Below are 15,508 nucleotides of genomic sequence, written 5' to 3' on the forward strand. Positions count from 1 at the left end.
AAACACCCTTCCTTTCTGAGACCATGGTTCTGACTTCTTACCAGTTATCTCCTATGCCCTGAAGACCATGTGTGACTGGCTGGAAGCATCTAATGGGCCATGTACTTCTCAGTTCCTTAGCCTCCGCCTCTCCCTTGATCTTGGCCTTGCCTACCCTTGCCTTCTGAAATGTTTCATTTTCCAGCCCCTTTCCTTTCCCCGAGGGTTTTCCTCCCTATCTACTCCTACCTGTTGCTAGCTGACACTGTACCTTCTCTTCCTCCCAATCCATGCCAATACTTGAATAACTGACCACTCCTGCTCCAAGACCCAGCCTGCCTCTGCCTATTGTGATATCTCGTCTCTCAAGACGAAGGCTTTCCTACCCACTGGTGTTTCTTGCCCAGCTTATCTGGGTAAAGGGATTTTCTATTTTTTTCTTTTTCACCTCTGGGTCACTGCTCTCAAAGGTACATCCTGAGATGAGATACTGTTTACCCAGCGTGTGGTGGTCTGTACTCTGTGTCACTATTATTCAGTAGGACTTTTGTTTCTTCAAGGGACCTTAGAAATCATTTGCATAGTCTAACTCAGTTGATTGAAGAGGGAAACAGCCCAGAGGAGTGATGTGGCTTGCCCAAGGTCACACAGCAAATTAGAGACAGAACTAGGATTAGAACCTTCTGTACATCTGCACGGGCAGCCACAGCAGTAATAAGCATTTATTGAGCATGGCTCTGGTCAGGGCATTCTGCCCAGCATGGACAAAGGGAAAGAGATAGAGCACCTTCCCTTGGAGATTTGGGACCCAGAGTCTAGATGGCAGGACGAGACATAAGATAAATAACAGGCAAGGCAGCATAGTCCCCATGCAAAATCAGTGCTATAAACAAGTTCTACAGAGAAGTTCAGAGGATGAAGGGTTTTCTTCAGCCAGGCGAGGCCAGTATGGAGGAACGTCGTGGGAAAAGCTCAGGACCAGGATTCTGCCACTAATGCTCTTTGTGGCCTTGGAAAGGGCATTTCCTCCCTCTGTAAAATGTAGTTAGACAAGGGACTGCTCCCAGGGCCCCCCAGCTCTGTCAGTCTTGTTCTTTGAAGAGAGCCAGAGTTGAAGCCTCTTCCGTCTCCCTTCATCTGAAAACTCAGAGCAGGGAACGTTTGAGAGGTTGATCAATTCCTGAACTCTCAAAGGTAGCAGGAGAATCAACTCTAGGGAGGAAGGCCTGAGGGGCACTATTGCCGTATAACCCAGGGACAGCAGGAATATGGGGAAACTGTGGCATAACACCAGAGAAAAGACCCTGTCACCCAGCATCCCATTCCCAAAAAAAGTTTGGCAGGAATTGAAGTTAAACTGGGGAAGCAGGGACCTCTGGAAGGTTGGGGTCCCAGTGGGCCTCAGATTGGATTTTTATTCCTTCCTGAATTCAAACTCCAAAGCTAGAGGAGCTCTCCCACTCCTATTGTGGAAAAGGGCAGCTGTTGCCCCTGTCCCCAATCGGGGAAACTTGGAGCAGGAGTGGAGGGGTCATCTCAGGAGGCCTAAGGAGAAGTCATTAGTCTGAGATGATGCAATTGTTGAGTAAATGTTACAGCCTCTGGCTCAGGCTGGTTGGATGCTCACAGGCTGGGGGCTAGGACCCCTAGAGTCCCCACTATCTCCCCCAACTCACAACGGAGAAGGAGTTAGATAAACTGAGGGAAGAAAGAAAAAAAATGAGAGGGTATCCAGAAAAGGATAAGCTAGTGAAAGGAAACTAAGGAAGTAGGGGGTTCCTGGAAGGACTGAAGGCGGAAAGGGAGGCTGAAAGCTGTACTGAGAGGGATGGGAGCCTGAGGGGAGAAAGGCCAGGCGGGCGTGGCCAGGAGGGGAGTAAACCCAGAGCTGGTGGTGACAGATGGGTGGACACAAAGAAGAGAGCTTCAGGGAAGACAGATGGATGGGGGAGGGAAGAGAAGAGGTTGGGGGGATGTGGGGGGAGCCCAGTAGTTGGAGGCCATAATGAGATTGGAGATGGGCTATGAGCTGAGGAGAGGTGAGTGGAGAGGAAAGAAGAAAGGGGAGGCCGCCTTAGGAGACAAAGGCAATACAGCCTAGAGGGCCGGGGACGAGAGGGCTCGGTTGGGCGCTGAGAAGGGGGGCTTCCAGCCAGGCTGGCAGCAGAGAGAGTGACAGATTGTGTAGTGAGCCAGAGTGGAGACCCGCTGTCACCTTCCAGAGGCACAGAGAGGTGGAGACAGAGAAAGACAGACTGACAGAGACCATGTGGAAAAACACAAGGAGAGAAGCTAAGACGAAAGACATCCAAGACAGGCTGTCCCTTCCCAGAAACAACAGCTCCTGCCCAGGAGGAGCAAGCTCTGCCTGTCTTGCTCCTGTGACCCAAAACACTGCCACTGTTACAAAATAACACCCTAGCCATAGGCCACTCCCGGGAAGGGTCAGGCAGTGTGGCACAGCGAGGGTTAATGTCGTCTGCTCTCCCTGCCAGCCGCTTGCCTGGTTGGGTCCCCAGGGCTCCCCACATATGTCACCCCCTCTCCTGCCAAACCCACTGCTTCCCAGCTCCTCCAGGCCCTCCCCCAACCCTCGAGGACAAGGCCCAGGCCCCTGTGTCTTCCCTACACACCAACCTCCCTCCCCTCCCACAACGATCTACCTCTCAGGCCATGGGGAAAGATTTGTGAATCATGATCTGAAAAAGTGAATGCCTGTAAAATGTAAAATAGCAGGAACACTCGTTCTGTTGTATCAGGTGTTGCCTGATTATTGGATTATCACAAATAAAAACCAGTGGAGATTTTTAAACAACAAAAAGAAAGTAAAATAACAAACTATAAAGCCATAATCCTCCTCCTTATCCCCAGGCCCTGGTCTTCCTGCCCTCCTTGCAGCAAAGACCCACACACAACTCCAGGGGTTCTCCCTCCCCCTGGGGTCAGAGGCCAGACAAGCTGGGTTGGCCTCAGAACTCTCCCCAGCCTCCATAATCATAATGCCGCAGATATATGTGTGTATGAAACTTCTTGCCACTTTAAAATCACCATAGGAGGTTGGGATGAGCACTTTATACGGTTTACCCAGCACTCTCCCATGCATTATTTCACCTGGGTGTCACTACTCTGACAAAATAAAACTCAGTCAAGGTTAAGTGACTTATCCAAGGTCACCAGGACTTAGACCCATGTCTAACTGCCCCCAAATTTAGTAGATGTAGTTCTTCCCACCATTTCATGCGTTTATGTCCTCTTTATCACAATTGTGTTCTTTTTTCGCTACTCCCCTAAGGAGCAAATTCTAAGTGAAGTCCTAAGTGAAAACTGGGGCAGGAGGCCCCAGAGTCCAGGATCCTGGCATGCCAGATGCAGAGGAGGGGGAGCGGCCCCCAGAGCACTCTTGCACCCTCCTCTCCTATGGAACCTTAGCTTGAACTGGGACAGGTTCAGGCAGGGTGCTTCCAGGATGGAGGCTGCAGAGCTTAAGTATCTGAGCAAAATGGCCTGAAAGGAGGGAGCCCTGCAAGGGGTTTGGCTTCTTCCTGCCTTCTCTATGCAATCCTCAAGGTTCCTTTCTGCTTAGGGTGTCTCTCTAGATTCTGCTTCTGTTTTCCTCAATGTCTTACTTTTTGGGATCTGGCCTCCCTGTTTCAGTAATAGTCCCTCATCTCCATCGTTCAGTTTATCACCTTTCCCCCACCTTGTTCTCTTTGTCTCTGGTATTTTTTTGTTTCCTCCCAACTGTCTGCTCTCTGCTTACCCCGTGCCTATGTGGCCCCACCCTGCCTTGGGGCCTCCCTCAGGACTCTGTCTCATGGTGTCAGTATTTCCCTGTCGCTGAATGGCTGTGTTTCCTCCACATCTGTATTCATCCAAGTCTGTGTCTCTCTTTTTTTTTAGACGGAGTCTTGCTCTTGTCGCCCAGGCTGGAATGCAATGGCACAATTTCGGCTCACTGCAACCTCTGCCTCTCGGGTTCAAGCGATTCTCCTGCCTCAGCCTCTCGAGTAGCTGGGATGACAGGCGCCTGCCACCACACCCAGCTAATTTTTGTATTTTTAGTAGAGATGGTGTTTCACAATGTTGGTCAGGCTGGTCTCAAACTCCTGACCTTAGGTGATTCACCCGCCCTGGCCTCCCAAAGTGCTGAGATTACAGGTGTGAGCCACTGTGCCTGGCTGCAGCATCCTCTTTTAAAGCCTCTCCCCAAGTCTCTATCTCTCCCATAGCTTGGGTCTCCAAGTCTTCCACAAAGCCTTGGCAACCTGGCAATTCTGTTTCCATTCTTTTTTTTTTTCTTAAAAAAAAATCTTTTTGCCTCCTTTGTGTGTCAATCTCCCCATGAGACTGTGTCTTCCCATTTCCCTATGTCTTCCCCATGTCTGTTACCCAATGACTGTGGTTTCTCATTTTTTTCCCTCCCTGAGTCTCGGTATCTTCCCGTGTCTTTCTCGTCGTTTCCCTCCACTTCCCCTGTCTCTGTTCATCTCCCCTTCTTTCTGAATCTCTCATCTCCCCCATGGCACTCTCTCCTGAGTCTCTTGGTCTCCCAATTTCTTGGATGGGGTGGAGGGCAGGAGAGTGGAGGAGGTAGAATTGTTGTTGCTGGGGGCTCATTAGGTGGAGATTGGTTTTTAATCAGCACCATGGCAATGATGATGCAAGAACTGAGTTGCCACCTGATCCCCTGCCCCCCAGCCCCCCTCCTCAAGCCTCCTTTCCCCTCCAGCTCAGCCCATCTGCTGGCGCCTGGGCACCTGTCTGGGCCTGCCCAGGTGGGAGTTGGCACCTCCCAGACTCAGGGGTGGGGGCAGGTGGGGGAGCTTGGGGAGGAATTATGGGACTCCCCTTAGGGAATGCTTCACCCTGGAGAAAGCCCAGAAAATGTTGACCAGCAACAGAGAAATGGCAAGTTCCTCCAGCCTGAAGGTGGGATGTGCTCCTACTAAGCTCTAGGCCCACTACACATATTATCTCCCTTAATTTCCATGGCAACCTAAGAGGCAGCTATAATCAACCCCATTTTACAGAAAAAGAGGTCAAGGCTCAAAAGAGTGTTATTTGTCCAAGGTCACACAGCTGACAGAGCCTTTTTCACTGTACCACACTACCTCTCCAGCCATGGTTCTTTTCAATACTCGCAAAGGTTCAGTGAAAACATCGAACAGCTGAGTAGGGAGAGAACTTCAGATACGGAAACCCTCTGTGCACTCTCTCTCTATGTACCCTGGTCCCTGTGCTGCCCCTCCTCAATCCTGCCACTCGGCAACATACACACACACACACACACACACTCTCTCTCACACTTACTTTCACACTCAAACTCACACACACTTGCATATACATGCTGGAGGCTACTGAGCTATTGATGGGAACTTAATCAGTGGCCATTTGCATATAATTTTGTATCTGGTTTTCTTATTGCTGATTTGATGCCCTCAAAACACACTCAGAGCCTGCCTAGGCTGCCCTGCCCTCCTCTCCCAGTATCCTTCCAATCCTGGTTCTTCCTGTCTTGGCACTCCTCCACTCCTCTCCTTTTAGCCCTTACCTCTTTCTTCCTAAGAGCCCTCTAATTCCCAGTGGTTCAGGTTGGGCTGGCCAGCCTAGAAAAACTCCCTGTGGGATCTGTGTCCCAAATTTGATCCTGCTTCTCCCCTTGGTGATGGATTAGGTAGGAAGATAGGGGATGGGGTAAGGAGGATGTAGGGGTGATTGAGTCCCAGGGTGATGAGGGTAGGGGCTGGAACAGTTGCTACAGGCAGCCTGGCAAACAGTGGGTACCAGTTTTATGAAGGATAAGAACTTGAGGGCCAGGACCCTAGGGTCCTCTTCTGCATTGTAGTGCTGTCCACTTGCTGTTTTCTCGGTTTCCCTGTCAGTACCTTGAAGAGTCTTCCTCTCAGGAAAAAGGAGACACCAGGAAAGGGCTGTCCAAGTCACGCTGGGACTCAGAATGGGGCCATGGCACTTAACCATAGCTTGCTGGGAGCCTCTGCCCTGCTGCCTCTGATGTGGGAGACTGAGGGGGTTCATCTGTGGTCCTGCCCTGGCTCTCGCCCCAGCCCCACCCCTTCCCCAGCTCTCCATTTCTTGCTTATGAAATATGCATGGAGAACAGATGTCCCTGCTCCCCCACTCCCCGCCCCCCCAGGGCCAGCCCCCGCCCCCAGCTCCCGGGGGGTTCCCAGATCCCTCTGCCAATGGCTGCCTGGCCTGGCTGTTTAATATTGATGAAGGGGGGTGGGCCTGGGCCAGCCAATGGAGAGCTGGGGGTGTGTGTGTGTATCTTCATATATATACATAGGGCTGGGCCAGCTCAGGTGTGTATGTGTCTGAGGGTGTGTGTGTGAGTGTGGCTGGCCCCAGTATATTGCCAAGCCTACCACCTCCACCTGGGCCCTACACCGCCACAATGTGTACCCCTCTTATCTGCCCTGGAGCCTGTACAGCCATGCCACGCTGCCCCTGAGAGTCTAGAAAGCTGGTCACTAACTTTGCAGACGGATGAGCCCTGAGCACCCAGAGGAGACTGGGGCTGTCAGCGCTGCCCCTTGTGCTGCCGGCTTGGATCCCCTGACAGGGTCCTTCTAGGTAAAGGGGAAACCACGGGTGGGGAGGGATGGGCGTGTCCCTCCCATTCTCTGGCTCAAGCCCCTTCCTAGAGCCTCCCTCTAGTTCTCTCTCTCATGCGCTGTGTCTCTCTCTGTCTCCGCATGCCCCTCTTCTCCACTCCTCCCCTTCGACTCTTTGTGCCTATCTATCCTCAGTCGGGTTAGGGCTGGCAGAAGTCGGGTGGGAAGTCCTGTCTTGGAGGCTTGGAATTGCTGCTCCCCTGATCCTTGGACCCTGGAACTTTGAGACCAGAAGTGGATTTGGGGGTGAGGATTTGATGGGTAAATAGAAGCTGCTGCCGGGACTGGAACTGGGGAGGACAGTGGGGCCAGGTGGAGATGAGACTGGGGCCAGATGGGGAGCACAGAGAGGGGAAGGAAGGGCATGGCGAAGTGATGAGGGATGAAGGAACATAGGGACCAGGCAGAGAGAATTAGCCTGTGATAGATGTGATAAATGTGTTGGGAACCCCACAGCTGAACTCCTGCTCCCAACTCCAGCATGGGGGTGGGGAGTTGGGGGCACTAAACATGTACTGGGAGGTGCTGACTTTGGGGCCTCCCACACTATTGCCATCCCCCCATAGTTCATTTGAACCCCAGAACATGGAATGTGTTCTCAATTTCAGCACTAACCATCTTCTGTTTCCTGTTAAGATTGTGTGTGTACTTGTCATCAGATGTGGATGACTTTGCATCCCTCCAGAGCTTCATAGCTGTTTGTTGACTTGATTTGAACCTATCTTCTGTGTGATGGGGTGGGGCAAGGCTTGGGAGGATCCTAACCCCTGTGAGAGCATCTATCAGGCAGGAAAGCCAGGGCGGGGAAAGAAGGGGAGATAGTGACCGTGCAGGCACCTCGGGGCTTCTGTTTCTAATCATTCTTAGTTGAGCTGATGGTGAGTGGCCCACTGTTCCCTTTAACACTGCAACAAGCAAAGCCCTTTCCCCAGCTTTTCCAATGCCATGTTTGTGCTGCCCTGCCCTGATCTCCTCTGGTCCTAGGACAAGCAAACCTTAGCTGAGTCCCATAAGGGTAGCTCCAAAAATCTGTCTGTGTCCTCCTCTGCAGGCCATGTCTGAACCTACCCTGGGCTATGGGAGAGTAGGGGGGGTAGAAGGTTGATTATGTTCCCTTTCCCCAGTCTTCCTTGCAGAGCCTCCAAAAGGGCCAGGGAATGGCAAGGGCTGAAAATTTCAAGGACAGAGGTGGAGGAAGGGGCTGGTTGTGCATAGGCAGGTGGTGGTGAGAAGAGATATCTTCCCCTGGTTTTAGTGGACAGGATCTGACATCCACAATGGTTCTACTGGAGAGGTTTGGGGAACTGGGAAGGGAGCTGTGCAGAGCTGGGGCAGCTGTGCAGAGCTCCATATGTCCTAGTCTACTCTACAATGGGCAATCTGTGTGTTTATCTGCTCCTCCACCCCAGGCAGCAAGGGTAGAGAGGGGCCCTGAGAGGGAGGGGACCACAGGACCAAGGCTTGTATTCTCCCCTCACAACTGGGAAGCATCTAGAGTCATAGCTAACTTCTCTTGGAGCTGTGGCTGCGGTCTTGCTCAGATTTTTTCCTCCTTTTATTTATTCATTTAGGTAAAAAACAGCATAAAATTTATAATAACCGTTTTTAAGTGTACAATTCAGTAGTGTTCAGTATATTCACATTGTTGTGAAACAGATATCTAGCACTTTTTCATCCTGCAAAGGTATAATTTATAATAACCATTTTTAAGTGTACAATTCAGTAGTGTTCAGTATATTCACATTGTTGTGAAACAGATATCTAGCACTTTTTCATCCTGCAAATGTATAATTCTATACCCACTAAACAACAACTCGCCATTCTACTTTCTGTTTCTATGAATTAGACTACCTTAAATACCTCATATAAGTGGAGCTATACAGTATTTGTGTTGTTACTGGTTTATTTCACTTATCATCATATCCTCAAGGTTCATTCATGCTGTAGTGTGTGACAGAACTTCCTTTTTAGGGCTGAATAATATTCCAATGTATGTATATACTACATTTTGTTTCTCTGTTGTCTATTGATGGACATTTGGCTTGCTTCTACCTCTTGGCTATTGTGAATAGTGCTGCTATGAACATGAGTGTGCAAATATCTCTTTGGCTTGTATATATACCCAGAGGTAGGATTCCTGGAGCATATGGTAGTTCTATTTTTTTATTTTTTGAGGAACATTTATACTGTTTTCCATAGTGGTTGCATCATTTTGCAGTCCCAACAAGGCATAAGGGTTCTGATTTCTCCATATCCTCGCCCAGACTTATTTTTTGTTTGTTTGGTTTTTGTTTTTATAGTAGCCATCCTAATGGGTATGAAGTGATATTTCGTAGTGGTTTTGATTGGCATTTTAATGATTAGTGATGTTGAACATTTTTTCATATGCTTGTTGGCCATTTGTATAACATCTTTGGAGAAATGTGTATTCTAATCCTTTGCCCATTTTTTTTCTTTAAAAAATTTTTATTTACATAAATTTATTGGGTACAAGTGCAATTTTGTTACACGCATAGATTGCATAATGGTCAAGTCAGGGCTCTTAGGATGTCCATCACCTGAATAACATACATGGTACCCATTCTGTAATTTCTCATTTCACCCCCCTCCCAATCCCTCTTTTGCCCATTTTTAAATTGGGTTATTTTATTTTATTTTAGTTATTGAGTTGTAGGATTTATTTGTATGTTCTAGATATTAACCCCTTATCAGATATATAATTTGCAAATATTTTCTCCCATTCCATAGATTGCTGTTTTACTCTGTTGATTATGTTCTTCAATAAATTAAAGTCTGATGTGATCCCATTTTTTCTATTTTTGCTTTTGGTGTCACATCCAAGAAATCACTGCTGAGTCCAACGTCATGAAGGTCTCTCCCTGTTTTCTTCTAGGAGTTTTATGGTTTTAGATCTTCAATCCTCTTGCTCAGTTTTAACCTGCCTGGTGTATCCTTCTCATCACTTCTGCTCCTTTCCTGTTACTCGTTTTCTCTTCCCTTCTTATTACCTTTCCTCCTCCTCTTCCTTTCACCCTGTCCACCTGCCTCTCTGTCTCTCAGCCTCTCCCCACCCCGACCCACACTCGTTTCTGCTGTTCTTGCCTCACACTCACAGTTCCTTACCCCTCCCAGCCCACCTCAAACCTGCTTTCCTACCTCTGAGCTGAGCACTCCCTCCTCCCTCTGCTGCTACCACTTCTCTCTTCTCTTTTTCAGGCTTCAGACTAGAACCCTGACCATGGAACCCTGAAGTGGCGGTGACTTCTAGAGCTCAGTGGCAGACCCGACGACCCCAGGCCCTTCCTCCCCCTCCCACCACCAGCTTTCAAGCTCCCAGAGGGAGGGGTGGGGAGGGGATCCTGATCTCACAGGGCAGGGGGCTTCCATCATGATGCTCAACTCAGACACCATGGAGCTGGACCTGCCGCCCAACCACTCAGAGACTGAGTCGGGCTTCAGTGACTGTGGGGGCGGGGCGGGCCCTGATGGTGCTGGGCCTGGGGGTCCGGGAGGGGGCCAGGCCCGAGGCCCAGAGCCGGGAGAGCCTGGTCGGAAAGACATGCAGCATCTGAGCCGCGAGGAGCGCCGGCGCCGGCGCCGCGCCACAGCCAAGTACCGCACGGCCCATGCCACGCGAGAGCGCATCCGCGTGGAAGCCTTCAACCTGGCCTTCGCCGAGCTGCGCAAGCTGCTGCCCACGCTGCCCCCGGACAAGAAGCTCTCCAAGATTGAGATCCTGCGCTTGGCCATCTGCTATATCTCCTACCTGAACCACGTGCTGGACGTCTGAACTCGGCCTGTTTCCCACCTCCCGGACTTCTCTGGGGCCCCTTTCCACCGCTCACTGCTTAGAATGGCCGCATCCTCCCCGAGCCCTTAAACCTTGGCATGGAGTCCCAAAGGCCCTGGGCCCAGGCAGAGAGCCCACGGGCTGGTCATGAGGGCATCTTTCTTTCACTGACCCGGGCACCTCGAGGGCTTTTCTCCTGGGTTCCTCCCGGGGTTTACTGCTGAGGCCCAGCTGTGCAGAATTGTTTGCTAGTGTGGTTGGTATGGAATCCTTGCTAGCTTTACTAAGCCAGCCGCACTTGGAGTCTGCCCCCAAGCTCTCTCACGGAATGCTGCCTCTTCTACCCCTATGTCCAAATTTTCAGCGACTACAGACCCCAGCTCTGTATCCTATCTGTTCTAGCTTCTCCTGCCCATGGTGGGGATGGGCTGTCAGAACTGCAAGGGAGGAAGACTGGGATTAGAGTGGGAGTGGGCTTCTTCCTTCAAGATCTCAGTCTCTCAGTGCTTGGCAGAGGGGCGGGGCCCTGGCGAGGCAGGGGTTGGTGCCCTGACTCCTGTGAGGGGAATCTCAGTAGCTGGGAATTATGGAAAAACTCTTCTTGTTTCTGCCCATCTCGTTCCTGTGGCTTAGCACATACAGACCTCAGATCTTACTTGGTAGTGAGTGCCTTGCCCTCTCCGAGCTATTTGGCCACTTCCCTGCCCCTCTGACTCCTACTGTCCCAATTTTCTCCCTCCCTGTGTGTCACTAGAGAAACAAAAAACAAAAAAACCTAGATCCCAGATTAGGGGATGACATCCCAAACAGCCCGGAGTATTTGCAGGAGGCTCAGGCAACGAGTGGGCCACATCTGACTTCTGCTTCCTCCATCTCAACCCACCCTGAAAATGTGCAGCACCCCTCACTGGTTCCTCCCCCTCACAAGGAAGGCGCCCGATTGTTGCCCTCTGGGAGTGCTCGGTTCTCCTGGCCCTAGGACCTACTTATTAAATTTTTTTTTTTTTTTTCCTTGATCTGCTTTTGGCAAGGGAAAAGACCCCCAACTCTGTGTCCCTACTCCATGTTGCTGATCCCCACCTGCACACTATAACCCAGGGTCAGCAGTAGAATGAAGGGCCTTAGAACCTGCATAGAAGAAATGAACTCACTGCATTTCTGTGTTCCCTTCTCCCTCGCAACAAACTCCTAGCTCTACAAGTATATTTATTTATTCATCTATTTATTATTTATTTATTTATTTATTTATTTATAAATATTGCTATTTATTGCCGAGTTGTGCACTTTGGGATAGAGTGAGGGGCTCCCAGCAGCTCTAGCTGGGTCTTTCTTGCTTCCTCCTTGTTACTCCTCTCCTTTTCTTGCTCCTTCTTCAACTCTTGGTGTGTGTGTGTGTGAGCATGCCCTTTGCTCATCACACCATATCCTTTCCCCAGATTCACCTGTCCTGACACTCTAGTCCTCCAGGATAGTGCTCCTCCCCCAGCTTCGGGGCTCCTGGATGTCCTTCCTCAACGCCCTCCACCCCTAGACAGTCCCACCCGGTCCCGTCTGCCTATTTTCTCTCCCCAGCCTGCCCTGTGACCCTTGCTTCTTCCTGATACTCCCAAGAGCAGGCCCCAGGGGTCTGTGTCTTATATCTGTGTGTGATTCCTTCTGGTTGCATTCCCAATTTCATACAAAAGGAAAAATAAAAGTGACCTCGTTCTAGCACCAGGTATGGTTGTGGTTCATTCAGTTGGGTTAGGAAGCTGGCCTGCAGGTTATGGTGGGGTGGGCATTAAGGGTCCTAGGCTTCGTAGGCTCTTCTGATGAGGTCAGAGAGCTCAGTTTGGGGAACAAACGAAGACAGAGAGAAGGGGCCACAGGGAAAAGAGGTTCAGGGGAGAGTATAACATACAGATCCAAGATTGCCCCACCAAAATCTGGGTGCCAGATACTCCCTTCTTGGTACTTATTTAGTGACCCTATCTGACTTCTCTGATGTTCTGCTTCTGCTCCTGCTCTCTATGGCCTGAGACAGAGGTGAATATTCCAGTGGAACCTAAGTTAAACATGTGTCTGTGGGTCCGTGCTGCTGGGAAAAGCTATGGTATGAAACTGAGACATTGCCTTCCCCTTTATTGTCTCTAGGCTGGGTCAAAATTCCCTGCAATCTCAGTTCTTGGCCTATTTTGTGTTCCCCAGCCTTAGGATACTGGGGAAAACAGACGGCAGGCCTGGGACTCACAGAGGAGTATGGACAGGGATTAAAAAAAAAAGAGTGCTGAAGGAACCCTCAATGAATTTATAGATGGGAACACTCAAGCTCAGAGAAGGTCAGGGTCTTACCCAAGGTCACACAGCTAATTGGGAGCACAACTAAGGCCCAAATCCAGGTTCTTTGTACCATATGCTGCCAATTCCCCTCTGCCTCCTTAAAATGACCCAGCCTGACAGCCCTCTTTTGGACCCCATATTTTCATAGGTGCATTTATAAACTAGAGAGGATTTAGGGTTGTGTGGCGAAGAAACCAAAAGGTCTGGAGACCACTTTATAGGAAGAACAGTTGAAAAACTGAGGATATGTATCTTGATCAGAGTAGACTTGGGGATAATAGGACACCCACTTTTAAATATTGAAAGAAGAATCAAAAATGGGTATTCTGTGGGGCCCCAGGAGGCAGAACAAAACCAGTGAGTAGAAGTTAGAGGAAAGTGGATTTTAATTGGAAGAAAAATTTTGCAATACCTGGAGCTGTCCAGCAATGACAGTGACTGCCTCAAGAGGAGAACTCCAAATAGAGAAGCTGGAGCATCAACCACACACAAAGAAATCATAGAGCACGTTCCTGCCTCTGATGGAAGACTGGCTAGGACCATTAGAAGATCCTTTCCAAACTTAAGGTCATACGAGAAGGCTGAAGGCAAACAGCAGGAGGGAAATGCAGAGACACCTTCCAGTCCCTGAAGGGTTTTCTTTTTTTTTTTTTTTTTTTTTAATCGTGTTGAGACAGAGTCTTGCTTTGTTGCCCAGGCTGGAGTGCAGTGGCAGGATCTTAGTCCACTGCAACCTCCACCTCCCGATTCAAGCCATTTTCGCAGCTCAGCCTCCTGAGTAGCTGGGACTACAGCTGCCTGCTGCCACGCCTGGCTAATTTTTGTGTCTTCAATAGAGATGGAGTTTCACCATGTTGGTCAGGCTGGTCTCAAACCCCTGACCTGAAGTGATCCTCCTGCTTTGGCCTCCTAAAATGCTGGGATTACAGGCATGAGCCACCGTGCCCAGCTATGGATTTTCATCTTTGATGAACAAAGAATGACATAAACAGCACGAGGGGCTTAAGTTAGACTTACGGAGGAGCTTCCATACAGGAGGACTTGACATCTTCCCCTTCCCATGTGAGTTAAATGACATGTGCTCTGCCCAGAGCCTGACAGAAGGGAGGGCTGAACTGAGATCAGGGAGAACTTTAGGACTCCAAAGGGCCGGAGTTGGATGGGAACACAGAAATCAGTGAATCCAACAACTTTATTTCAAAGGCAGGTAAACTACTGTCCAGACAGGTGACATAACTCACCCATGATGATGGCCTGGGATTAGAAGCCAAGTCTTCCATTCCTGGCCCTGAGAGCTTTGTGCTTCTGTGTGCTCAGCAGCCACAGTCCTCTGGGCTCCCTGCCTCCCTCTCTTGTCTCTTTGCCTGGGCTGGAGAGCAGAAGGGGTTAGGGGGCCCCTCCCCTCAGGGATCCCTGAGGGCCTCGGGGTGGTGAGAGGGGGAAGCTGCAGCTGTTCTACTGCTAGCTCCGAATTTCTTCAGATAATCAATTGGCCTCGCTGCCGCTGCCGCTCTTCTTGCTCTTCTCGCTCTGGGCAGGACAGGAGAAGGAGGTGGAGAGTGGGAGGAGGAGGGAGCAGGGGACCAGGCACTGGGGGAGGAGGGAGAGGGCAGGGAGATGGAAGTCCCTGGGCTGAGGGGAAAGTGAAAGCTTTGGGGCTAGCAGAGAGGGAGGATGGAGAAAAGGGATTGTTAGAAGAGGATCTGCTCTACATCCCTCATTCCACAGCCCTCTAAACCCAACTAGTGGGTGAGGGGTGGGGGAGGGGCAGCTTGGGGGACCCCAGAATGGGACTCTTGCACTTCACCCCTGCTTTCCTCCTCTATCCCCTTGCCAAGTATCCCATGCATGGCCATAGCTCCCCCAGCTGTCCATGCCCTCTTCCAGCTCTAGTGACCACAGATGCCTGACCGTCCAGTCGTGTCTTCATCAATGCCCCCCTCTGTCCTGTAACTCAGCAAACCCCACCACCAGTGACAGAGCAGAAGGCAAGGCCCCAGGGGCTTGGGGGGATGCCTAAAATACCACACACACACACACACACACACACAGTCATAGGCTGCCAGGCATATGGCTTCTTTGTGCCCACACAATGGAGGCCCTGTCTGTGCCCTGTCCCAAGTCTGGGCACAGTGTGGAGCGTGCTCCGCTCCCTCATTCCACCTACCTCCCTTCCCTCTCCACCGCCTGTGCAGGTCCTGCCTTTTTTGTCTTTGCTTCTTCGTCTATCTGGAAAGCCCTTTCTACCACCCAGTTCCTTTATCTTTCTGCTTTTTTCTTGTGTTTTTTCCTGAGCTTTTGACCTCTCATTGGATGAGGATTATGGGCAGAAGAAAGAGGCTCACAGTGCTGGGATGTCAGCGAAGGGAGGAGAAGGGAGCAAACAGAGATGAGCCTGAAAGGCTGAGAGGGAGTGGAAGAAGGAAGGCAGTGGTGGCAGCTCAGCCACACTGTGCTAGAGGGGAGAAAACCCACACCCGGCAGCCAGAGGACCCATGTCCCTGCTCTGTCTCCACCTCTCCCCTTTGTGCCACAGTGAGCAAACCGCAGGCCCTCCCTGAGTGACAGCTTTTTCATATGGAAAGCAGAAAGACAACAAGACCCACCGGGGTGTGATGCGGATTAAATGAGATCATCATGAAAGTGTTCAGCATCCTAAAAGCTCATCAGATGCTATCTCAGGGGCAGTAAGTAGCAGGGTCAACTGTACTTTTACACAGTTTGTGCACCATAGAAAGCACCAGGCTAAGGGCAGTGTAGGGGCCTGACTCCCAACCCCCACTCT

The 15,508-nt window shown here is 50.5% G+C and overlaps 1 protein-coding gene across 1 annotated transcript; it reads left to right on the top strand.

The window, feature by feature from the left end:
- Nucleotides 1-6,237: 6,237 nt before the first annotated feature.
- NHLH1 (nescient helix-loop-helix 1) lies at nt 6,238-12,120 on the top strand. Its single transcript, XM_003892922.5, has 2 exons — nt 6,238-6,573; nt 9,831-12,120. Exon 2 carries the CDS (start codon nt 10,003-10,005, stop codon nt 10,402-10,404), a length of 402 nt encoding a protein of 133 aa, XP_003892971.1. The 5' UTR covers nt 6,238-6,573; nt 9,831-10,002; the 3' UTR covers nt 10,405-12,120.
- Nucleotides 12,121-15,508: the final 3,388 nt, after the last annotated feature.

This window comes from Papio anubis, chromosome 1 (genome assembly GCF_008728515.1).
Source record: "Papio anubis isolate 15944 chromosome 1, Panubis1.0, whole genome shotgun sequence".
NCBI classification, from domain to species: domain Eukaryota; kingdom Metazoa; phylum Chordata; class Mammalia; order Primates; family Cercopithecidae; genus Papio; species Papio anubis.